At 50.0% G+C, this 26,635-nt stretch overlaps 1 protein-coding gene across 15 annotated transcripts in view; it reads right to left on the reverse strand.

Moving 5' to 3' along the window:
• msi2b (musashi RNA-binding protein 2b) overlaps positions 1-26,635 on the reverse strand; it is a 474,710-nt gene that overhangs the window by 34,415 nt on the left and 413,660 nt on the right. For 10 of the 15 annotated variants that reach the window (XM_078422300.1, XM_078422294.1, XM_078422299.1 and 7 more), the window contains one exon: positions 3,770-3,949. In XM_078422300.1, coding sequence (XP_078278426.1) covers positions 3,770-3,949 — 180 coding nt within the window. The remainder of the gene's footprint in view (positions 1-3,769; positions 3,950-26,635) is intronic. The other 5 variants (XR_013548937.1, XR_013548936.1, XM_078422301.1 and 2 more) reach the window with 1 other exon arrangement.

The raw sequence follows: 26,635 nt of genomic DNA on the forward strand, positions 1-26,635 counted from the left end.
CCTTCAGTCCTATAACTTAGAACAGTACAGCACTGCCTCTACTCGCTGGAGTTTAGAAGGTTGAGGTGGGACTTCATTGAAACTTACAGAAAGGCATCAATAGAGTGGATGTAGAGAGGGTGTTTCCACTGGTGGGAGAGTCTAGGACCACAGGTCATAGCCTCAGAATTAAAGGGCGCTCTTTTCGAAAGGAGGTGAGGGGGAACTTCTTTAGTCAGAGGGTAGTTAATCTGTGGAACTCATTGCCACACAGGGCTGTGGAGGCCAAGTCAGTGAGTATTTTTAAGGCAGAGATAGACAAATCGATCGCTTCACTGAACACTTGCGCTCGGTCCGCATTAACCAAACTGATCTCCCGGTGGCAGAGCACTTCAACTCCCCCTCCCATTCCCAGTCTGACCTTTCTGTCATGGGCCTCCTCCAGTGCCATAGTGAGGCCCACCGAAAATTGGAGGAACAGCACCTCATATTTTGCCTGGGCAGTTTGCAGCCCAGTGGTATGAACATCGACTTCTCCAACTTTAGATAGTTCCTCTGTCCCTCCCGTCCCCTCCCCCTTTCCCAGATCTCCCTCTATCTTCCTGTCTCCATCTATATCCTTCCTTTGTCCCGCCCCCCTGACATCAGTCTGAAGAAGGGTCTCGACCCAAAACGTCACCCATTCCTTCTCTCCCGAGATGCTGCCTGACCTGCTGAGTTACTCCAGTATTTTGTGAATAAAAACCTTCGATTTGTACCAGCATCTGCAGTTATCATCTTACAGTACAGCACAGGACAGGCCCTTCGGCAAACCATGTCTTACCAGCATGATACCCCATTCAAGGGTCAGTGCATAATTCCAGAATCCTACCATTGCACCTTAACTCTTAATCTAATTGGTTATCAAAAGAAAAACTCAAAAAACTCAGTGTTCAACCTATTATCAATAAACGATGGATGAGAATTACATTCATATCAATCTACGGCTAAGAATGTTTCCTAGTCTCTATGGAACACCTTGGTCTAATCATTTGATTAGGAGACAGTTCTAATTTCCTACACCAGCAGAGATACTCAATGGGGACCCTTAGCCTATCTTTAATCATGCTTTACTGGACAATCTTGCACTAAACATTATTCCCTTTATCCAGCATTCAATCAAGGACGAGTCTCACCCCGGCCACTCCCTCTTCTCCCCTCTCCCATCAGGCAAGAGGTACAGAAGTGTGAAAACACACACCTCCAGATTCAGGGGCACTTTCTTCCCAGCTGTTATCGGGCAACTGAACCAACTACCACCAACTAGAGAGTGGTCCTGACTTCCCATCTACCTCATTGGAGTCCTTCCAACTCTTTATCCTGTATCTCTGCGCAGTGGACGGCTTGATTGTAATCCTCGATTGTCTTTCTGCTGGCTGGTTAGCACGCAACAAAACCTTTTCATTGTACCTCAGTACATGTGACAATAAACTAAACTAAACTAATGCAGCAGTCTGGGTCTTGGCTTCAAGTGTCAAAGCGTGAGGCTTGGATCTTTGTGCCTCAGCGCCAGAAGGGTTGTCCTCTAAACAGAGCAGGCATCTTCAAGCGCTCCTTCTCAAGCCGATGTGACTGTCCAAGGACTGAACAACTAACCTGTTGTAAAGCAATTGCAAAATGCTGCCCTGATGGGAACATGATCGCCAAGGCAGCCTCCGTGGAGGTAGAAGCAAAGTTACTACTCAAAGCTGACAGGGTGACAAGCACCACAGTGGCACAATGCTAGAGTTGCTGCCTCACAGCGCCAGAGACCCGGGTTTGATCCTGATTATGGGTGCTTGTCTATACGGAGTTTGTACGTTCTCCCTGTGACCACGTGGGTTTTCTCTGTTCCCCTGAGTTCTGCCTGAGTCTGTCGCTGGGTTTAATAATGACTGTGCCTTACTGCGACCTAGTTTTGGGCAGGTGGATGGGGAGATGGAGGAGGAAGTGGATGTAACTTTCTATCCGGTCAGAATGTAACGTAACCTGGTAGAAATGGGGGCAGGACCGACTCCGAACATAACTATTGGACCAACGTGCCTTAGTTTACCCCTTCCCACTTACACAAGGATAAGGAGCAATCACACTGGGAAGATCTACCTAACGTCTTTCAATATAGATATCAATGTGGCAACTCGCAGCTGGTAGAGTTGCTGCCCCACAGCGCCAGAGACCCGGGTTCGATCCTGACTACGGGGTCCTGTCTGTACGGAGTCTGTACGTTCTCCCTGTGACCATGTGGGTTTTCTCCGGGTGCTCCGGTTTCCTCCCACACTCCAAAGACGTGCAGGGTTGTAGTTTAGTTGGCTTCTGTAAATTGTCCCTGGTGTGTAGGATAGAACTAGTGAACGGGTGATTGCTGGGCTCCGCGGACCTGGTAGGCCGAAGGGCCTGTTTCCACATTGCATCTCTGAAGTCTAAAGAATCTGAAGGACAACCCTGAGTAGAAATAGCTCTGTAAAAACAGTCGCAACATCAGCAGCACAGTGGCTGACAGTGTTGATCTGGTGCATGTTCTGCTCCAGGGAGGTGCCAGCGGAATCACTGGTCATCCCAGGGCCACGGGCACCAACCTCACCCTCACTGAAGCCACCCGCTGCATGGCACGGCTTGGAGGGGCAGGGGAGGGCGAGGGTGGGTACAGGTCGAGTCACCCACCATACCTTCACTGGAAGGGAAAGAGACCTCCCTAACCCTGTGTAATACCACGACAGGCCTTGACAACAGAATTAGCAAGAGACAACACAGCATTGCTTTGCTCATAGATGCATGACATTTGTATTCCGAAATCGCAGAACATTGCACAAGATCTGGGCTAGTCAGGCTAGTGTAGACGGGACACGTTGGTCGGTGCGGGCAGGTTGGGCAGACACTGTATCACTCTATCTCCGTGTAGGCTTTACAAGGGTAAAGTGTCACTGCTATGAGAGAGAAGCCGCTTCATTTCCCACACAGTGGGGCAACTGTTAGAGCCGCTGCCTCACATCGCCAGACACAGGTTTGATCCTGACCTCGTGTGTGTGGAGTTTGCAGGGGGTTGGGAGGGGAGGGGATTGGGGGAGGGGGTTGGGATTGGGGTGGGAGGGGATTGGGAGGGGAGAGGATTGGGAGGGGAGGGGGTTGGGAGGGGAGGGGGTTGGGAGGGGAGGGGAGAGGGGGTGCTTGCGTTGCTGTGGAACCTGCGTGAAAGACTCTTCCCCAATCTCGCCCTCCACCCCACCCCACAACCCCTCCCCATCAACATGCGGGGGGGGGGAGGGGGGACCAACTGGACTCGGCCTCTGGGTTCCCTATGCCTTGTGGTTCCCTTGCCCTGGACCAGGGTGGCACAGCGGTAGAGTTGCTGACTCACAGCGCCGGAGACCCCGGTTCAATCTTGACCACGGGTACTGTCTTTACGGAGTTTGCACGTTCCCTCCACGACCTGCGTGGGTTTCCTCCCGCACTCCAAATATGTGCAGGTTTGTAGGTTATTTGTCTTCGGTAAAATGTGAATTGTCCCTAGTGTGTGCAGGGCACTGTTAATGTGCGGGGATCGCTGGTCGGCATGGACCAGGTGGGCCGAAGGGCCTTTTTCCGCGCCGTATCTCTAAACTAAACTAAAAGGGATATGGGCCAAATGCAAGCAGGTGGGCCGAGTGTGGAAGGGGCAAGTTGGGCCGAAGGGCCTGTTTCCGCGCTGATTCACTAAAGTAAACAACAGGCGAGGACGTAGCCAGCCCACGGCCTTGCCCGTCCCCACCACAGGAGATGAAGGTACAGCACAAACCTTGGTTCTTAAACTGGTCCGGGTTGGCCAAATGGTGCAGGGAGGGGCTGCTCGCTGACGGGGCGTGCTCGCTGCGTAGCATCTGAGTGGCCCTCAGTCCGATGGCGCTGTAGTCCGCAAACGAGTACGATGCCCGCTGATCGTTGGGTGTGGAATAGAACCCGTAGTCGGGGAACCCTGCTGGACACAGAGGGTGGGGAAACCTTTAATCAATGTCCGCGCGGCACCCAGACCGTACTGACCGCGAGACTCACCACCGTGCTGTAACGCGGCCTGTACTGACCGCCAGATTCACCACCGGGCTGTGGCGGGCCTGTACTGACCACCAGATTCACCACCGGAGCGCTGCCCGTACTGACCGCCAGATTCACCAACGGCCCGTACTGACCGCGAGATTCACCACCGGAGCGCTGCCCGTACTGACCGCGAGATTCACCACCGGAGCGCTGCCCGTACTGATCGCCAGATTCACCACCGGGCTGTGGCGGGCCCGTACTGACCACCAGATTCACCACCCGTGGCCCGCACTGACCGCGAGATTCACCACCGGGCTGTAACGTGGCCCGCACTGACCGTGAGATGGTACTGCTACGCCTGGACAGCGCTGAGAGGGTGAAGCGGGAGCACAGGTACATGGACAACACAACAGGCCAACACCAACCAGTACTGCAGAGTGGGCCACCTACACGGAGGCTGCCTGTTAAATGTATCCCCGTTCCTTTCCAACCCCACTCCCCCTGACCTACGGCATCCCATTGCTCCCCGGCTCACTGGCAGGTAAACGGCGTTGAAGGTAGAGGATTGGCAAAAGTGTGGAAACGCACACCTCCAGATTCAGGGACAGTTTCTTCCCAGCTGTTATCAGGCAACTGAACCGTCCTACCACAACCAGAGAGCAGAGCTGAACTACCATCTACCTCATTGGAGACCCTCGGACCTATCCTTGATCGGACTTTACTGGCTTTACTTTGCACTAAACATTATTCCCTTATCATGTATTCATACACAGTAAACGGCTCGATTGTAATCTTGAGAATGAGAATGATCAGCCATGATCACATTGAATGGCGGTGCTGGCTCGAAGGGCCGAATGGCCTCCTCCTGCACCTATTGTTTATTGTCTATGTACCGTCTTTCCGCTGACTGGTTAGCACACAACAAAAGCTTTCCACTGTACCTCGTTACATGTGACAGTAAACTCCATCAAGGGGGTGGATGTGCAGTTTACCAGGGAGTACAAACGCCTTGGTGTGTATCTGGACAGTAACCTGGACTGGTCCAGGAACGCTGAGGCCCTGTACAAGAAGGGACGGAGCCGGCTGTACTTTTTGAGAAGGCTCCGCTCCTTCAACATCTGCAGTAAGATGCTGCAAATGTTCTACCAATCGGTGGTGGCCAGCGCCATCTTCTTCGCTGCTGTGCGCTGGGGCAGCAGGGCGAAGGCCGCGGGCGCCAACAGGATCGACAAACTAATCAGGAAGGCTGGCTCCGCTCTGGGGGGGGGAGTTGGATTCATGGGAGGTGGGTCTTGGAGGGGAGGATGCTCCTCAAACTGCAGAGCATCCTGGACAATACAGCTCACCCCCTCCATGACACACTAGTCAACCTGAGGAGCACCTTCAGCAACAGACTGGTCCCACCGAGATGCAGCACAGAACGAACGCCACAGGAGATCCTTCTTCCCTGTGGCTGTCAAACTGTACAACTCCTCCCCCTTCTGTCGTGGGGTAGACTGAGACTGACCCCCCCCCTCCACCTCCATCATCTTTGCACATCCCCAATCCTTCCCACTCGTCACTTTAATTTCATGTTTCATGTATCATGTGTTTTACGACTGTTGGCAGATCAATTTCCCTCCTGGGATAAATAAAGTTCTATTGCATCGTACCGTATCGTAAACTGAACTGAACGGTTGGCTCCCTTTCCTTTGCTCAGCCACAGTCTTTTACGCTCGTCAAATCTGGTGCGTCAGACCTGGCTCAGGAGTGTTCACTGAGTCAATGCAAGAGCTAATGCTTTACCCCATCGATGAGCATCAAGACTCGGGCCTTTCCCATCGCCACCGCTCCCACCATGAGCCTTGTGGAGTGATCTGCTCATGGAGAAGGCGGGATGGTGTTCGGGAGGGGAGGAAACCTTGCTCCCCCCCCCCCCCCCCCCCCTCCGCCCCTTGTGTTGTGAGTGGTACCCTGCTCACACGCTGTGGGTTACTCCAGAGAGGAGAGTCAGCCCTCCTCTCGTGCCCTCCTTCCACGAGAAGCCGTAACAAAAGGGCAGTGCAGCGGGTTGACCTGCCGCCTCACAGCGCCGGACACCCGGGTTCGATCCTGCCCTCGGGCGCTATCTGTGTGTGGAGTTTGCACGCTCTCCCCGTGACCGCGTGGGTTTCCTCCCACGTCCCATAGACTTGTGGGTTTTGCAGGTTAATTGGCCTCTGTAAACTTCCCCTCATGTGCAGGGAGTGGATGAGAAAGTGGGACAACATAGAGCTAGTGTGAACGGGCGATCGATGGTCAGTGTGGACTCGATGGGCTGAAGGGCCTGTTTCCAAGCTGCATTTCTCAATTAAAGTGAGGAACCTTTCAGCAAAGCACAAAGTGCTGGGGGAACTCAGTGGGTCAGGCACTGTCTGTGGGGGGAAATGGACAGGCAATGTTTCACCCCACAGATGCTGCTTGACCTGCTGAGTTTATAAATTCATCATTTCATAAGTTATAGGAGCAGGGTGAGGCCATTCGGCCCATCTACTCAGCCATTCAATCTTGGCTGATCTGTCTTGTCCTCTCAACCCCATTCTCCTGCCTTCTCCCCATAACCCCTGACACCCGCACTAACCAGGAATCTGGCAATCTCCTCCTTAAAAATACCCAATGACTTGGCCTCCATAACCTTCTGTGACAATGAATTCCACAGATTCACCACCCTCTGACTAAATAAACTCCTCATCTCCTTACTATAGGTACGTCCTTTTGTTCTGAGGATGTGGCCTCTGGTCCTGGACTCTCCCACTAGTGGAAACATCCTCTCCACACCCATTCTACCCAGGCCATTCACTATTTGGTAACCAGCGGTGCTGGCTCGAAGGGCCGAATGGCCTCCTCCTGCACCTATTGTCTATTGTTTCAATCAGGCCCCCCCCTCATCCTCCAGCCCTTTGTGCTTTGCTCAAGATTCCAGCCTCTGCAGTCCCTTGTGTCTCAATGTTTCCCTTCACCTCAGTGATGCGTGGTTCTAACACGCTCTACTGCAGCGGGCTTTTTTCTGGTGACTCTCGTTAGAAAGGGAAGAGGCAGCAATTCCCACACTGACCCCCAACGGATACAATCGGAGGTAGATTCACAAGCTGAAGGAATGTGGGAACGTTTGCTCCCTGCAGCTCTGTGCCTGCTGATGACACCCACTGGGTGCTCCTGTCATAAGTGATAGAAGTAGAATTAGGCCATTTGGCCCATCAAGTCTACTCCGCCATTCAGTCATGGCTGATCTATCTCTCCCTCCTAACCCCATTCTCCTGCCTTCTCCCCATAACCTCTTGACACCTGTACTAATCAAGAATCTCTGCCTTAAATATACCCACTGGCCTCTGTAGCCTTCTGTGGCAAAGAATTCCACAGATTCACCACCCTTTGACTTAAGAAATGTAGACAATAGACAATAGGTGCAGGAGGAGGCCATTCGGCCCTTCGAGCCAGCACTGCCATTCAATGTGATCATGGCTGATCATTCTCAATCAGTATCCCGTTCCTGCCTTCTCCCCATTTACCCCCTGACTCCGCTATCCTTAAGAGCTCTATCTAGCTCTCTCTTGAATGCTCATCTGCTTCCAAATTTCTGCTCATCTCCTTCCTAAAAGAACATCCTTTAATTCTGAGGCTATGACCTCTTGTCCCAGACTCTCCCACTAGTGGAAACATCCTCTCCACATCCCACAGCTTTTCACTATTCTCTATGTTTCAGTGAGGTCCCACTTCATTCTTCTAAACTCCAGCGTGTACAGGCCCAGTTGCGGCAAACGCTCATCATAGGTTAACCTACTCATTCCTGGGATCATTCTTGTCAAACCTCCTCTGGACCCTCTCCAGAGCCAGCACATCCTTCCTCAGATATGGGGCCCAGAATTGCTCACAATATTGCAAATGCGGCCTTACCAGCGCCTTATAACGTTAATGAAACAGTGCTCGTGGAAGGGCAATAAGACCAGGGAACCCAAAGGGTCAGGCAGCATCTCAGCATCAATCAGTCACTGTAAATTGCTGAAGATAGACACAAAATGCTGGAATAACTCAGCGGGACAGGCAGCATCTCTGGATAGAAGTCATGGGTGATGTTTCGGGTTGAGACTCTGCCTGTCCTGCTGAGTTATTCCAGCATTTTGTGCCTATCTTTGGTTTAAACCAGCATCTACAGTTCCTTCCTACAACAAACTGTAAATTGCACCTGTTGTGTGAGCCAATTTTGGGAGGTGCTGATGGGAATTGAGGTCCTTCTGCAGTTGTACAGGGCCCTGGTGAGACCACATCTGGAGTATTGTGCGCAGTTTTGGTCTCCTAATTTGAGGAAGGACATCCTTGCTATTGAGGCAGTGCAGCGTAGGTTCACGAGGTTAATCCCTGGGATGGCGGGACTGTCATACGAGGAAAGATTGGAAAGACTGGGCTTGTATTCACTGGACTTTAGAAGGATGAGAGGGGATCTTATGGAGACGTATAAAATTATAAAAGGACGGGACAAGCTAAATGCAGGAAAACTGTTCCCAATGTTGGGCGAGTCCAGAACCAGGGGCCACAGTCTAAGAATAAAGGGGAGGCCATTTAAAACTGAGGTGAGAAGAAACTTTTTCACCCAGAGAGTTGTGAATTTGTGGAATTCTCTGCCACAGAGGGCAGTGTAGGCCAAATCACTGGATGAATTTAAAAGAGAATTAGATAGAGCTCTAGGGGCTGGTGGAATCAAGGGATATGGAGAGAAGGCCGGCACGGGTTACTCATTGTGGATGATCAGCCATGATCATAAGGAATGGTGGTGCTGGCTCAAAGGGCCGAATGGCTCCTCCTGCACCTATTTTCTATGTTTCTAATGTGGGACAAGCATAATGGTTCAGGTGATGAAGCCACAGGGTTGGGTTGACCAGGTGAGGAGGTGAGGGTGGTTGGAGGTTATTGAGGGTTTGGGACCAGAAGGAAGTGGGGAGGGTCAAGGGAGGTGACTGGATGCCAGGAAAATAAAAATATGACCAGTGTATGGACTAATGATGGTTCGACCTGTTCTGAGGAATCTCTCAAAGCTCTCAATTCCACAATTAGATCAACGTTCCTCAGCATCCCCTGAGCCCAACATCCGTTCCACCTGTAAGGACAGGAGCAGCGGTTGAATGGGACCACCACCACCCGCAGGTTCCCCATTGAGGCACACACCAACCAGATCAGCTGAAGAAGGGTCTAGACCCGAAACGTCGCCCATTCCTTCTCTCCTAGATGCTGCCTGTCCTGCTGAGTTACTCCAGCATTTTGTGTCTTCCCAAAACGCTCACATTAGCAGGCCATAATCTATATTGCCTGCAGTCCAATACTCTTCCGAATCTTACTCGCAGTGAAAGGTTTCTCATAGTAACAGAGCATCCCACAGACCCACATGAATTGCGAGGTTCCACCTCATTCTGCGATGGCCTTGTGACCTGAAAAACAGCAGCCACCCTCAAGAGCTATTTAAAGTCTCGATATATAGTCTAAACAATCCTGGTGAGTGTCGATGAATTGCTGGCAGTAATCCCACCGCCAGACAGACAATGTCCTCTCTGATCCCCCTGAGAACAGGAGATTACATTAATGCCGCAAACTCATTGCTCAATGCATTGGATATTATTGTTTCAGGCACAGTTTATGCAGTTTGTTTCCGAGTTCACTCTTTGTGGATCCAATTAGCAGGCAGGACAAACCCCGCACTGTTCTGCTGAGTTCCCTTACCGAGCGAGCACAGACTGTCACACGATGAAGGTATTTATTCACAAAATGCTGGAGTAACTCAGCAGGTCGGGCAGCATCTCGGGAGAGAAGGAATGGGCGACGTTTCGGGTCGAGACCCTTCTTCAGACTGACCCTTCTCCCGAGATGCTGCCCGACCTGCTGAGTTACTCCAGCATTTTGTGAATAAATACCTTCGATTTGTACCAGCATCTGCAGTTATTTTCTTATGCTACCTGTCACACGACTGCAGGTCCACAAATATCAAATTGATTGATTAAAAGATATAGCAGGGAAACAGGCCCTTTGCCCCACCGAGTCCATGCCAACCCATCGATGACACGTTCACACTCGTTTTATATGTCGGAAGGAACTGCAGATGCTGCTTTATGCCAAAGACAGACACAAAGAAGAGTTTCAGTCTGAAAGAAGGGTTCCAACCTGAAACGTCACTAGAGATGCTGCCTGACCTGTTGAATCATTCCAGCATTTTCTGTCCTTTTCAAAATATATATATATAAAACCATGTGAATTCAGGATATAACGTTCTGTTATCCCACATTTGGATCCACTCCCCACACACTAGAAGCTATTTTCTAGAGGCCAATTAACCTACAATCCCGCGCATCTTTGGGATTAGGGAGGAAACCGGAGCACCCGGTGGAAACCTATACAGTCACAGGGAGAACGTGCAAACTCCACACGCACAGACAGCACCCGAGGTCAGAATCAAACCCGGGTCTCTGGTGCTGTGAGGCAACTGCTCTAATAGTGAGACCATTTCACCCAGGCTCCTGAGTTGCGTCTGACAGTCCCAGTTGAATGGAATAGTCAGTATCTAAAGGAGGAAATGGTTGCCCTGAAGGCACTGTTTCCTATAGGAATAGGTGACGTTTCGGGCAAGACAGTGAAGATGTTAAGATGTCTCCAATGGTGGGAAAGTCAGGAACAAGGGGACATGACCACACGATAAAGAACAGGTCATGGAGTCATACAGCCCGGAAACAGGCCCTTCGGCCCAACTCGCCCATGCCGACCGAGATGCCCCATCTACGCTAGCTCTAATTTCCTTCATTTGGCCCAAATCCCTCTGAAACTTTCCTATCCATGTGTTTGACCAAGTGTCTTTTAAAAGGTGTTGTCGTCCGTGCCTCAACCACCTCCTCAGAGGGCGGCACGGTGGCGCAGCGGTAGAGTTGCTGTCTTACAGCGCCGGAGACCCGGGTTCAATCCTGACTGCGGGTGCTGTCTGTTTGGAGTTTGCAGGTTCTCCCCGTGACCTGCGTGGGTTCTCACCAGGTGCTCCGGTTTCCTCCCACACTCCAAAAGAAGTGGACCGGTTTGTTGGTCAATTGGCTTTGGTAAAAATTAATAAATTGTCCCTAGTGTGTGTAGGATAGTGCTCGTGTGTGGGGATCGCTGGTCGGCGCGCACCCGGTGGGCCGAAGGGCCTGTTTCCGCGCTGTACCTATAGGCGAGGGTGCGGTAATAAACGGCGTCACGGATAGATTGGACGTGCCATCTCGTTGCTTTGTGCCAGCTAATGCACTCTGAGCTACCATTGCCACGGCTAACTGGATTTACATCAAATGTTTACAACAGTTTTGACAGCTCTTTCATTAATATTAATGACTAATCTGCAACAAAGGCTTACATTATTTTTAGTCCCCTCTAATTGGATAGTCATTGCTCATCTGTAAACCAAATGAGACAATCTCCGTCGCCATGGAAACTAGACGGCGGTCTCTTTGCTAGCAGACACTCGCATTAAAAACATCACCCATTACCAACGGCCGCCGGGACAGAGGGGTTTCAGGGTGTTTTGCCTGCACTGTACGTCTGGGAGCTCCTGATTTGCACATCATCTATCCCCTGGTGTTACATCTCCTTTTATAGACAATAGACAATAGGTGCAGGAGGAGGCCATTCGGCCCTTCGAGCCAGCACCACCATTCAATGTGATCATGGCTGATCATTCTCAATCAGTACCCCGTTCCTGCCTTCTCCCCATACCCCCTATCCTGAAGAGCTCTATCTAGCTCTCTCTTGAATGCATTCAGAGAACTGGCCTCCACTGCCTTCTGAGGCAGAGAATTCGAACAGATTTACAAGTCTCTGACTGAAAAAGTTTTTCCTCATCTCCGTTCTTTATTCTTAAACTGTGGCCCCTGGGTCTGGACTCCCCCAACATTGGGAACATGTTTCCTGCCTCTAACGTATCCAACCCCTTAATAATCTTATATGTTTCAATAAGATCCCCTCTCATCCTTCTAAATTCCAGTGTGTACAAGCCTAGTCACTCCAGTCTTTCAACATATGACAGTCCCGCCATTCTGGGAATTAACCTAGTAAACCTACGCTGCACGCCCTCAATAGCAAGAATATCCTTCTTCAAATTTGACCAAAACTGCACACAGTACTCCAGGTGCGGTCTCACTAGGGCCCTGTACAACTGCAGAAGGACCTCTTTGCTCCTATACTCAACTCCTCTTGTTATGAAGGCCAACATTCCATTGGCTTTCTTCACTGCCTGCTGTACCTACATGCTTACTTTCAGTGACTGATGCACTAGGACACCCAGATCTCGTTATACGTCCCCTTTTCCTAACTTGACACCATTCAGATAATAATGTGCCTTCCTATTCTTACTACCAAAGTGGATAACCTCACACTTATCCACATTAAACTGCATCTGCCATGCATCTGCCCACTCACACAACCTGTCCAAGTCCCCCTGTTAATGTATATTGTAAATAGCTGCGGTCCCAGCACCGAGCCTTGTGGTACCCCACTAGTCACTGCCTGCCATTCTGAAAGGGACCCATTCATCCCCACTCTTTGCTTTCTGTCTGCCAACCAATTTTCTATCCATGTCAGTACCCTACCCCCAATACCATGTGCTCTAATTTTGCCCACTAATCTCCTATGTGGGACCTTGTCGAAGGCTTTCTGAAAGTCAAGGTACACCACATCCACCGGCTCTCCCCTGTCAATTTTCCTGGTTACATCCTCAAAGAATTCCAGAAGATTAGTCAAGCATGATTTCCGCTTCGTAAATCCATGCTGACTCGGAACGATCCTGTTACTGCTACCCAAATGCTCCGCAATTTCGTCTTTTATAATTGACTCCAGCATCTTCCCCACCACTGATGTCAGACTAACTTTTACACCCCAACCCTCCCAGACGGATCGTGTGGGAAGGAACTGCAGATGCTGCTTTACACCGAAGTCGGATACAAAATGCTGGAGTAACTCAGCGGGACAGGCAGCATCTCTGAGGAGAAGGAAAGGGCGACGTTTCGGGTCGAGACCGAAGAAGGATCTTGACCGGAAACGTCACCCGTTCCTTCTATCCAGAGATGCTGCCTGTCCCGCTGAGTTGCTCCAGCTTTTTCTGTCTACCCTCAAATGGATTGCTGGAATAGTAGCATGGTGCACCCACTGGTAGTGCCGCTGCCTCACAATGTAGAGACCCCGGTTCGATCCTGACCTCGGGTGCTGTCTGTGTGTGGAGTTTGCACGTTCTCCCTGTGACCCCGTGTGTTTCCTCCGGGTGCTCCAGGTTCCTCCCCCCACATCCCAAAGATGTGCGGGTTTGTAGGTTAATTGGCCCTCTGGATTTGCCCCAGGCGTGTGGGGAGTGGATGAGAAAGTGGGATAACATGGAACCAGTGTGAACGGGTGATGGATGGTCTGTGTGGACTCGGTGGGCTGCTGCTTGTCTAAAGTACACTCTAGAGTGAGAGGAAGGCTTCTCGCTGATAAGATGTGCCACTGTCGTTCTCCTTGGAGCACAGAGAGGCTGTGAGAACTTTAATGGAGACTTTCACAATTACAAAGTGTCTCGATAGAGCAAAGGGGAGACTTGTTTTTTAACTGATGGGAGTTTCAGAACCAAAATTTCCAGATAAAACAAGATGGGAGAAAACATTAGTGATGATTTGAGGGAAATTTCTGCACTGCATTTGCTTTGCATTCTCTTTGAAACTTACCGAATAGTGAAAGGCCTGAATAGAGTGGATGTGGGGAGGATGTTTCCACTAGAAACATAGAAAATAGGTGCAGGAGGAGGCCATTTGGCCCTTCGAGCCAGCACCGCCATTCATTGTGATCATTTTTTTAGATTTAGATTTAGAGATACAGCGCGGAAACAGGCCCTTCGGCCCACCGGGTCCGCACCACCCAGCGATCCCCGCACATTAACACCATCCTACACCCACTAGGGACAATTATTATTTTTAACATTTTTTTTTTTTTAACATTTGCCCAGCCAATTAACCTACAAACCTGTACGTCTTTGGAGTGTGGGAGGAAACCGAAGATCTCGGAGAAAACCCACGCAGGTCACGGGGAGAACGTACAAACTCCGTACAGACGGCACCCGTAGTCAGGATCGAACCTGAGTCTCCGGCGCTGCATTCGCTGTAAGGCAGCAACTCTACCGCTGCGCCACATCCACAATCAGTAACCCCACCTGTGTGTACGACGGCAGCCTTCACGGGATCGCCGCTCTAGACGCTTGTCTACACCACCACTGCCCTGTTCCCCCTCTTCCCCATCCCCCCTCCTGTTGGGATGACTCCCCCTCCCCAGCATTAACCCATCCCTTGGGGTGACACCCCCCCCCTCCCAGCAGTATCCCCTCCGCACCATCCCCCCCACTGTGCGTACAACCACGGAGCGTGTCAGCACCACCACTGCCCCGTTCCCCCTCTCCCTCTCCCTCTCCTGCTGGCGTGAACCCCCTCTAACCCCAGCAGTATCCCTTCCCCCCTCCCCCGGGGTGACCCCAGCCCCCCCCTCCCGCTAGACCCCTGCCCCTCCCGACTCACTCGTGGGAGAGTCTCGGACCAGAGGCCACAGCCTCAGAATAAAAGGACGTACCTTTAGAAATGAGACAAGGGGGAATTTCTTCAGTCAGAGGGTGGTGAATCTGTGGAACTCACTGCCACAGAAGGCTGTGGAGTCCAAGTCAGTGGATATTTTTAAGGCGGAGATTCTTGATTGGTAGGGGGTGTCGGGGGTTATGGGGAGAAGGCAGGAGAATGGGGGTTGAGAAGGAAAGATGGATCAGCCGTGATTGAATGGCGGAGCAGACTCGATGGGCGCCACGGCCTAATTCTGCTCCAATAAACTGATTAACTGATGTAGGGATCCGACCCTCAGGGGATGTAGAGAGCAGAAACTATTGAACAGGTTACATATTTACAGAGAGGTTTTATGGGAGACCTCGACCACGAGAACACAAGAAAAGGGGAGTGGGAGTAGGCCACTCCCCCCCACCCCAAGCCTATCCTGTTGTTCAACACGATCATGGCTGCTCTAAAGATAGACACAAAGTGCTGGGGTAACTCAGCGGGTCAGGCAGCATCTCTGGAGATCATGGACGGGTGATGCTTTGGGTTGGGATCTTTCTTCAGACTCGTTCATGTACGTCACCCATAGATGGCTGATCTGTGCTGGCCTGAACATCCTTTCAGTAACCCTAACCCTCAAACCATGATCTTTTTGAAATATTCATCACTCTCCCACCGTAAATATATTTAATAACCTGGATAGACACAAAATGCTGGAGTAACTCAGCGGGACAGGCAGCATCCCTGGACAGAAGGAATGTGTGATGCTTCGGGTCGAGACCCTTCTTCAGTCTGATGACAGGGGGGCTACGATTTTATATATATTTTTAAATTTTATACGTATTTAATAATCTGGCCTCGTCCACCCTTGGAAGCAGAGAATTCCACAGATCCACCACACTCTGAGAAAACATTTCTACGCACCTCAGTGTTAAAAGACTGGCCCCTTATTTAATATTTACATTCCCTTGTTAGTGACTCTCGTTCCAGTGAAACCAACTCAACATCTACCCGCAGATTCTACTAGGGGTCTTATGCTTGAATAATGTCACCCCTCAGTTCCCTGAACTCCGAGGGATACAGACCCAACTACCTAGCCTCTCTCCATGGGCCAAACCTCTCCTCCCAGGAATCAGCCTGGTGAATCCCATTAGGACTGTCCCCGATGCTGCAATATCGTCTTTATAAGAGGTCCAAAAGCGCGCAGGGTATTCCACGTGTGGCCTCACCGCCATCCTGCCCAACTGCAACAGACCCTCTCTGATCGTCAACTCAAACCCCTTTGCATTCAAGGCCAAAGTGCCTCTTGCTTTCTTAAACCAGACTTGTCCCACTCAGCTCTTTCCTTGCTCTCCCTGCTCCCGTCCAGCAGAATGTACAGAGGCCTCCACCAGACTCAGGAATAGCTTTTTCCCCCCCACGTTATCAGGCTTCTGAACGGTCCTTCCATAAGCTAGGCCACTGTCTGATTCACCTCTTCCCCATTGCAGACATTGGACTTTGTCTGTGGAACCGGTGCGCTACAACGCTGAGAACTATATCCTGCACTCTGTATCGCAGATTTGCTCTCACTATTGCACTTAGAGTTTGACGATTGTACTTATGTCTGGTACTATGCAATCTGTTTGCAAAACAATGTACCTTGGTACATGTGGCAATAATAAACATGAACTCAAAACCGCTGGGTGAAACTGTCAGCTACCAGTCTGTGGTCCATACACTAGAACACCTAGATGCCTCTGAACACATCCTTGCTGTTTCTCTCCATTTAGATAATAATCTGCTTCTGCGTCATTTTCGACTGCGCTGTCCTCCGTCCCCCTGGTGGAGGGGTAGACCACACGGCCCTCGACAACAGCACATTGCACTGGCTACAGCGCATGGAGGGCCTTACATAACTTCTGCTGCCTCAAACGCAAGAAGAAGAAGATAATAATCGTCCATTTGATTCCTCGCACTAAAGTGTAGGACTCCACACTTCCCCATGCTGAACTCTGTTTCTTCAAACACCCAATCTGTTTACATCCCCTTGCGGCACCACAATGTCTTCAGCACACCCTGCCCGTCCGCCTAGTTTAGTTTCATGGGCCAACTCGGACATTTCCCTCCCTTTTCCCAGGCTGTTAATGTAACCAGCATTCAGTGTGCTGGCTGCCTCACAACGGGCTGAATGGCCTCCTCCTCTGATATGTACTAAATCATGAGAGGCATAGATCGGGTGGATACACAGAGGCTCTTGTCCAGAGTAGGGGAATCAAGAACCAGAGGACATGGGTTTAAGGTGAGGGGGGAAAGATTTAATGGGAACGTGAGGGGTAACTTTTTTATTAAAGTTGTGGTGAGTGTATGGAATGAGCTGCCGGAGGAGGTAGATGAGGCAGGGACCATCGCAATGCTGAAGAGACATTTAGACAGGTACATGGATAGGACAGGTTTGGAGGGATATGGGCCAAACGCCGGCAGGTGAGACTAGTGTTCGATATCTCTCTACACCACCGTCTACATCCCTCGTTTCCCTTTCCCCAGATTCTCAGTCTGTTGAAGGGTCTCGACCCGAAGCGTCTCCCATTCCTTTTCTCCAGAGATGCTGCGTGTCCGGTTATCCGATAGTTGGCAGTATGCAGATGGGCTGCTGTCTTTCCCACTGTAGGGATGACACCTTCACTAGTACAGCGGCAGATGTTTGAGAGGAGAGCTGTGCAGTCTGTCCACAGACAGAGGTGGCTTCAGTCCCAGCCTTGTGAGCAGGGATGGGAGCTGTAAAAAAGGGTCGGGGTTATTCGCAGCTGTGGGGACTGTTTTGGCAACGGTTCGTGGGGAAGGGTGGGGGGTAAGTTGTGAATAGTCATGTGCAGGAGGGAACTGCAGATGCTGGTTTACACCGATGTCAGGCGCAAGATGCCAGATTAACTCAGCGGGTCAGGCGGCATCTCTGGAGAAAAGGAATAGGTGACGTTTCGGGTCGAGACCCTTCTTCAGATTGAGAGTCAAGGGAGAGGGAAACTAGAGGTATGAAAAGGTGCACAGAACAAATGAATGAAAGGCATGAAAAGAACAAATCAAAGCCAGCAACGATGATCAAGGAGAGGTGGAGCCCACAATGGTCCATTGTTGGCTGTGGGGAAGGTGATAACGAGTGGTAACAAAACAGTGAAACGAAGCAGAACGGCAGTGGAATTAGTACGACTATTAGGGTGGGGGAGGGGCGGAGAGAGTGGGAATGCAAGGGTTACTTGAAATTAGAGAAATCAAATTTCATACCGAAACGGTATGCCCAAACGAAATATGAGGTGCTGTTCCCCCAAAGTTGACATGGCCTCACTCTGACAGTGGAGGAAGGTCAGGACAGAAAGGTCAGTATGGGACCGGGAGGGTGAGTTGAAATGTTTGGCCACCGGGCGTTTGCATAGGCCAGGGCGGACCCTGCGTGGGCGTTCAGTGGAACGATCGCCCAGGTGTGCGCTTGGTCTCGCTGATGTACAGGAGACCACACCGGGAACAACAGATACGGCAGATATCCAGTTAGTGGGGAAGGGTTGGGGGAGGTGAGCAACTAACTGAACACTCTTTCCATCGTGTTGCAACCAGAGAACTTGACACAGCCAGAAAGAAATTGTGGTAATTAACTCATTTCACCTGCTAATAATGTATAATTGCAAATGCAAGCGACATTAATTATAAAAAAATTATCTATTCTGAGTAAAGCCTCACATTCTGATTTAGTGTCGATGACACACTTTCTTTCATTAAAGGTTGAAGATTGTTATTAAATAATTCACAGATCGTGGCGGTCATTTCAGTGAGCAGATTGCCTTTTAACATCCAGCATGGAAACAGGGCATTAATCCCACCGTGTCCACATCCACCATCGATCACCCGCTCACATTTCTATGTGAATATACTTCTATAGAACTACACTAGTTCTATGTTATCCCACTTTCTAATTAACTCCCTACACACTAGGGACAATTGTTACAGGTGCCAATTAACCGACAAACCCGCCCGGTCTTTGGGATGTGGGAGGAAACCGGAGCACCCGGAGGAAACCCACGGGGTCACACGGAGAACGTGCAAACTCCACACAGACGGCGCCCAAGGTCAGGATTGAGCCTGGGGTCCCCAGTGCTGTGAGGAAGCAACTCTCCCCGCTGTGCCACCCATTTCTAATAGCTTATTCTGGAGATGATCTGTCAAGAGTATTGGGTCATTGACAGCCATGGCCAGGGTTTGCCCAAATCCACAGCCTGTCAAAGTGCTCCGAAAGGAAGAAGGGTCTCGACCCGAAACATCACCCACTCCTTCTCTCCAGAGGTGCTGCCTGTCCCGCTGAGTTACTCCAGCTTTTTTGTCTCAATCTAAGGTGCTCTGAAACACGGGCACACCACACACCATCTCCCCCCACCACTGCTAATATTCAACAGGTGTGCTTTTAGCAACGCTGCCTAGATTAGAGGGCATCAGCTACACTGAGAGGTTGGGCAAGCTTGGATTGTTTTCTCTGGAGCACTGGAGGCTGAGGGGAGACCTATTTGAAGTACAGGTACACATCGATGTTCTGGCAACTGATGGCCCGGCACCTCTTTTAATCCGGACTAAATTATGAGAGCATTGTGTATGGTGCAAGCTCTTTCTCCATGCTGAAAGTTAATTGTCTACTTCATTGTTAATTGTTAAATCTGTATTTAAGTTTCGAGCAGTCCGTGGTGCTTTGGAGACACAGGAGGGGTACAATTAGTGGGTCAGAGGTGTTTTGTTCAATTATTATTACGTGACCTCGGTTGTTTCTGGCAAAATGGATCATGCGCAAGACTCTGGAGCCAAGCGTGCCGGCAAATCGATGGTGGACCTGCATGTAAAGTTACGAGAGACATTATGGTAGGCAGTCAGAAGCTTTTCCCCAGGGTAAAAATGTCAAAGACTAGAGGACATCACTTTAAAACGAGAGGGGCAAAGTTTAAAAGAGATGAGCGGGGCAGGTTCTTTTACACAGAGAATGGTGGGGGGGCCTGGAACACACTGCCAGGGGCGGTGGTGAAGGTAGATATGCCAGTGGCAATTAAGGGGCTTTTAGATAGGCACATGGTGATGGAGGGAATAGAGGCAAATGGACTATGTCCAGGCAGGTGAGATTAGCTTATCTTGGCATCCTGTCTGGCAAGGACATTATTGGCCAAAGGGCCTGTTCCTGTGCTGTACTGGTCAGGCAGCATTTGTGGAGAGCACACAGTTAAATTTCAGGACGGAGAACCTGTAGACATATTCAAGAGAGTTAGATTTAACTCTTACGGCTAACGGAATCAAGGGATATGGGGAGATAGCAGGAACGGGGTACTGATTCTGGATGATCAGCCATGATCATATTGAATGGCGGTGCTGGCTCCTATTTTCTATGTTCATCAGAACTGGGGGGGGGGGGGGGAGTTTACATTTAACTGGCACATACCACCAGGCTCAGGGACAGCGTCTTCCCCAGTGTTATCAGACGAATGAACAATCCATCTGAAAGCTGAGGTCCAGTCCCGATTCTTCAAATGACCTCATGCGGACATTGGACAATTTCTCTGGAACTACAACGCTGAGAAAGTATATCTTTCTTTCCGCTACATGTTGTCAAGCTGGAAAGGGTACAGAGAAGATTTACGAGGGTGTTGTCAGGACTAGAGGGTCTGAGCTATAGGGAGAGGTTGAGTAGGCCGGGACTCTATTCCCTGGAGCGCAGGAGGATGAGGGGTGATCTTATAGAGGTGTATAAGATCATGAGAGGAATATATTGGGTAGATGCACAGAGTCTCTTGCCCAGAGTAGGTAAATCGAGGACCAGAGGACATAGGTCTAAGGTGAAGGGGAAAAGATTTAATAGGAATCTAGGGTACTATCCCAACGTTTAAGAAGCAGTTAGACAGATACATAGATAGGGCAGGTTTGGAGGGATATGGCAGGTGGGGCTAGTGTAGCTGGGACATGTTGGCCGGTGAGGGCATGTTTCCACACTGTATCACTTTGTGACTCTATACCTTGCATCAAAGCCCCACCATCAGCTCCTGCAGATGGACGGACTGCAATCACATCAGGACCAGTTGGTCCTGAGGCACAAGCTGCTGTGAATGGGGTTGTGATGTGAATGATCGCTGGAATGAGTGGGTTAAAGTACAATGAGCATTTGACGGCACTGGCCTGTGCTCGCTGGAGTTTTGAAGGATGAGGGGGGACCACATTGAAACTTACCGAATAGTGAAAGGCCTGGATAGAATGAATGTGGAGGGGATGTTCCCACTAGTGGGAGCGTCTAGGACCAGAGGTCATAACTTCAGAATAAAAGGACGTCCCTTTAGAAAGATGAGGAGGAATTTCTTTAGTCAGAGGGTGGTGAATCTGTGGAATTCATTGCCACAGACGGCCGTGGAGGCCAAGTTGGTGGGTATTTAAAGCGGAGATTGACAGATTCTTGATTAATAAGGATGTCAAAGGTTGGCTCAATGGTTCATTGGTTCTTTATTGTTATATTATTAAATAATGGTTGCGGGGAGAATGGCAGGAGAATGGGGTTGAGAGGGAAAGATCGATCAGCTGTGATTGGATGGCGGAGTAGACTGGATGGGTTGAATGGCATGATTCTGTTCCTATGCCTAATGAACAAGAACTCTCCCAATCATTCCAATGTGCAAACCCCTTGAGGATCAAATAGGGTTGCCAACTTTCTCACTCCAAATAAGGGAAAAAAGGTCAAAATAAGGGACAAATTCCTGATGGCAATTCGTTGAGGGACTGCGCGGTGGCTGGGTGAGTGATGAGTTGGCCTGGGTGCTGGGCTGCACACAAGGCCCTGCCGGTGGACCGGCCCGCTGAGGAGTTTCAGCCCAGCGACGTCGCGCAAAGTCTGGCACCCCATCCGACTGCACGGTGGCGCAGCGGGAGAGTTGCTGCCTTACAGCGAATGCAGCGCCGGAGACCCAGGTCCGATCTCGACTGCGGGTGCTGTCTGCACGGAGTTTGTACGTTCTCCCCGTGACCTGCGTGGGTTTTCTCCGAGATCTTCGGTTTCCTCCCACACTCCAAAGACGTACAGGTGTGTAGGTTAATTGACTGGGTAAATGTAAAAATTGTCCCTGGTGTGTGTAGGATAGTGTTAGTGTGCGGGGATCGCTGGGCGGCACAGACTCGGTGGGCCGTAGGGCCTGTTTCCGCGCTGTATCTCTAAATCTAAAGAAGCAGTCAAATACGGGACAAGGGCGGTCCCGTACGGGACAAACCAATATACGGGATGTCCCGGCTAATGAGGGACAGTTGGCGACCCTAGGATCAAAGCTCCTCTCAGAGGATCCCATCCCAACGAGACCAAGGGATGGATGTCCCTTTCCCTCCCACTGCAATGCCCCACCCTCTCGCTACAGATGAATCGTTTCCACTCAGTGCTACTGTTTGCACTCCAAGGATGAGTCCCGGCTCATTATCTACTGGTATTCATGCTCAGAGAATTAAACTCCCCCAGTCCACTGTCACTATTTGTTCAGAGACTTGCAGCGTGATTAAGACATCTCATTAACGTGATTTAAAATGCAGAGGCTGTTCAGTCATTTTGTTTGGAGTCGGTCTCGGAATGACTGATGAAACATTGAGGAATAGTGGTTGCAAATTGGTTATTTAACAAAAATAAAATCCTTTACTTCAGTTAACTCTTGAGCGTGGAACAAGCTCAGGCAGAAACCCAGCGAAGTGTTATTTAAACCACGCATGATTTAGTCAAATCAGCAACAATTGATCGAAACATAAAAGCACTGGAGGAAAGTGGACACAAAATGCTGGTCAGGCAGCATCTCTGGAGAGAAGGAATAGGTGTGAAGAAGGGACCCGACACGAAATGTCACCCATTCCTTCTCTCCAGAGATGCTGCCTGACCAGCTGAGTTACTCCAGCACTTTGTGTCTACCTTCAGTGTAAACCAGCGCCTGCAGTTCCCTCTTACACAATAGGTCACGTTTTGGCTCTGAACACTGCTTCAGACTGAAAGCTGGAGGTGGGGTGGGGTGGAGGGGGGAATGCTGGAGGAAGTCAGACAGGTTAGGGGCAACATCTGTGGAGGGAATGGACGGAGAATGTTTCAGGTAAGTTTGAAGAAGGGTCCCGATCTGAAACCTCATCGGACAATTTACCCCCATAGATGCTGCCTGACCTGTTGAGTTCCTTTGGCAATGTGTCTTTTTGCTCAAGAGGCATGATATATTGCAAGTACTTGCAAGCAGGCGAGAGTAACAGAGAAGGGGAGTCCTGCACCAGTTGGTAGTAAAGAAGGCAAATGCAATGTTCGCATTCATTTTGAGAGGACTAGAATGTAAAAGCAAGGATGTAATGTTGAGGCTGTATTATGTATGCGCTGGGCAGGCCACACTTGGAGTATTGTCAGCAGCTTTCATTCTGCATCTAAGGAAGGATGTGCTGGCGCTGGAGAGGGTCCAGAGGAGGTTGACGAGATAATCCCGGGGATGATTGCGTTAACCTATGATGAGCGTCTGACGACAATGGGCCTGTACTCGCTGGAGTTTAGAAGGATGAGGGGGGACCTCGTTGAAATTTACCGAATAACGAAAGGCTTGGATAGAGTGAATGTGGGAAGAATGTTTCACCAATGGGAGTGTCTAGGACCAGAGGGCACAGCCTCAGAATGACAGGACGTACCTTTAGAATGGAGATGCGGAGTGATTTCTAGTCAGAGGGTGGTGAATCTGTGGAATTCATTGCCACAGATGGCTGTGGAGGCCAAGTCATTTGGGTATTTTTAAAGCAGAGGTTCTTGATTAGTAAGGGTGACGACCCCAGTAAAGGTTACGGGGAGAAGGCAGGAGAATGGGGTTGAGAGGGAAAGCGAGATCAGCCATGATCGGATGGCGGAGCGGGCTCGGTGGGCCGTGTGGCCTGATTCTGCTCTTCTGTCTTATGACCTGCTGAGTCCCTCCAGTAGTTTGCTTTTGCTTAAGGGAAATGGTATGTTGGAAGCACTTGCAAGGAGACCAGAGCAACGGAGAAGGTAAAGGAGTCTTGCTCAAGTGTATGGGGTATTAATGGAGGTGCACAGTTGAGATTCAAGGTGTTCAGTATATTCCCAGTGAAGGCAGATAGATAGTTTTCATGGGTTCATTGGCTGCCGGGACTGCAGAGGTAGAGGGAGAGGGAGAGGGAGAGGGATCGCCCAGGATGCTGGACAGTGGATCAGGCCTGACATGTTGAATGGTTGCTCCTACTTCTCAGTCTATGGTCCTGGTGCGCTGCAATGCTGAGAACTATATTCTGCACTCTGTATCTTCCCAAAGATAAACACAGAGTAACTCAGCGGGTCAGGAGAAAAAGGATGGGTGACCCTTCTCTGAAGGGAGCCTTCTTCAGACTCACTCATCTAGAGTCATAGAGTGATACAGTGTGGAAACAGGTCCTTCAACCCAACTCGCCCACACCGGCCAACAACGCCCCAGCTACACTAGTCCCACTTGCCTGCGCTTGATCCATATCCCTCAAAACCTGTCCTAACCATGTACCTGTCTAACTGTTTCTTAAACGATGGGATAGTCCCAGCCTCAACTACCTCCTCTGGCAGCGTGTTCCATACACCCACCACCCTTTGTGTGAAAAAGTTACCCCTCCGATTCTTATTAAATCTTTTCCCCTTCACCTTAAACCTGTGTCCTCTGGTCCTCGATTCCCCTACTCTGGGCAAAAGACTCTGTGCATCTACCCGATCTAGTCCTCTCATGATTTTGTATACCTCTATAAGATCTCCCCTCATCCTCTTGCGCACCATGGAATAGAGACCCAGCCTTCTCAACTTCTCCCTACAGCTCACACCCTCTAGTCCTGGCAACATCCTCGTAAATCTTTTCTGAAGCCTTTCAAGCTTGACAATATCTTTCCTTAACATGGTGCCCAGAACTGCACACAATATTCTAGATGCTGTCTCACCAACTGCAACATGACCTCCCAACTTCTATACTCAATACTCTGACTGATCAAGGCCAAAGTGCCAAAAGCCTTTTTGACCACCTTATCTATCTGCGACTAGACCTTCAAGGAACCATGCACCTGTACTCCTAGATCCCTCTGCTCTACAACACTACCCAGAGGCCTACCATTTACTGTGTAGGTCCTGCCCTTGTTCGACATCCCAAAATGCAACACCTCGCACTTCTCTGCATTAAATTCCATCAACCATTCCTCCGCCCACCTGGCCAATCGATCCAGATCCTGCTGCAATTGTTCACAACCATTTTCACAATCTGCAAAACCACTAACTTTTGTATCATCAGCAAACTTGCTAATCTTGCCCTGTATGTTCTCATCCAAATCATTAATATAGATGACAAACAGTAACGGGCCCAGCACCGAACCCTGAGGCACACCACTAGTCACAGGCCTCCAGTCTGAGAAGCAACCTTCCACCATTACCCTCTGCTTCCTTCCATGGAGCCAATTTGCTATCCATTCAGCTATCTCGCCTTGGATCCCATACGATCTAACCTTCCACAGCAGCCTACCATGCGGAACCTTGTCGAATGCCTTACTGAAGTCCATGTACACAACATCTACAGCTCTGACCTTTTTGGTCACGTCTTCAAAAAATTCAATCAGATTTGTGAGACATGACCTCCCCCGTACAAAACCATGCTGACTATCCCTAATCAGCCCTTGCCCATCCAAATGCCTGTATAACCTATCCCTCAGAATACTCTCCAGTAACTTACCAACTACAGATGTTAAGCTCACCGGCCTAGAGTTGCCAGCAATTTCCCTGCAGCCCTTCTTGAAAAGAGGCACAACGTTTGCCACCCTCCAGTCTTCCGGCACCTCTCCTGTATTTAAGGACGACTCGTAAACTTCAACCAGGGCTCCCGCAATTTCCTCTCTAGTTTCCCACAATCTGTGGGGTCTTCATCAAGGGGCAGGTCAGAGGAGGTCCAAGAGCTGGCGTCTGGCCACAGCACACTAGGGATCTTACCCTTTCAAGGGCAACAGGGTATCTTCCCCTTTGCTCTACCTATTGTACTTGAGTTTAACTTGATTGTATTTATGTACAGTATATCTGAACTGTTTGGATAACATGCAAAAGAAAGCTTTTCACTGCAGCCCGTTATATCTGACAATAATGATAAAGCTAAACCTAAACCTAATGTGTTGAAGGGAGATAGTATGATGTTTTAATGTTCACTGGACATTTTTCCTCGGAGTTTGCTGGCAGTGGTGTTCGATGGAGAGAAGGCAGGAGAATGGAAATGAGAGGGAAAGATAGGTCAGCCATGATTGAATGGCGGATAGACAGGGTCATGGAGTTATACAATGTGGAAACAGGCCCTTTGGCCCAACTTGCCCACACCCACCAACATGTTCCATCTACATTAGTCCCACCTGCCCGCATTTGACCCATATACCTCTAAACCTGTCCTATCCATGTACCGGTCTAAATGTTTCTTAAAAGGGGGCCGAATGGCCTAATTCTGCTCCTGTGTCTTATAGTCTTGTGATCAATCAATTATCCTTCAGGATGCAGATACAGGTTAGGACAGGTTTGGAGGGATATGAACCAAACGTGAGCAGGTGGGACTCGTGTAGCTGGGACATGTTGGCCGGTGTGGGCAAGTTGGGCCGAAGGGCCTGTTTCCATTCTGTATCACTTTAGGGTGGCACGGTGGTGCAGCGGTGGAGTTGCTGCCTTACAGCGAATGCAGTGCCCGGAGACCCGGGTTCGATCCCGACCACGGGCGCTGTCTGCACCGGGTTTATACGTTCTCCCCGTGACCTACGTGGGTTTTCTCCGAGATCCTCGGTTTCCTCCCGCACTCCAAAGACGTACAGGTTTGTAGGTTAATTGGCTTGGTAAATGTAAAAATTGTCCCTAGTGTGTGTCGGATAGTGTTAATGTGCGGGAATCGCTGGTCAGCGCGGACCCGGTGGGCCGAAGGGCCTGTTTCCGTGCTGTATCTCTAAATCTAAAGACTGTGACTCTGGGATATATCCACGTCTATTATCCATCCACGTCTATTATTCAACTTCAGATAGGTCCTCTGTCC

Source organism: Rhinoraja longicauda, chromosome 26 (assembly GCF_053455715.1).
Source record: "Rhinoraja longicauda isolate Sanriku21f chromosome 26, sRhiLon1.1, whole genome shotgun sequence".
Classification (NCBI taxonomy): Eukaryota; Metazoa; Chordata; class Chondrichthyes; order Rajiformes; family Arhynchobatidae; genus Rhinoraja; species Rhinoraja longicauda.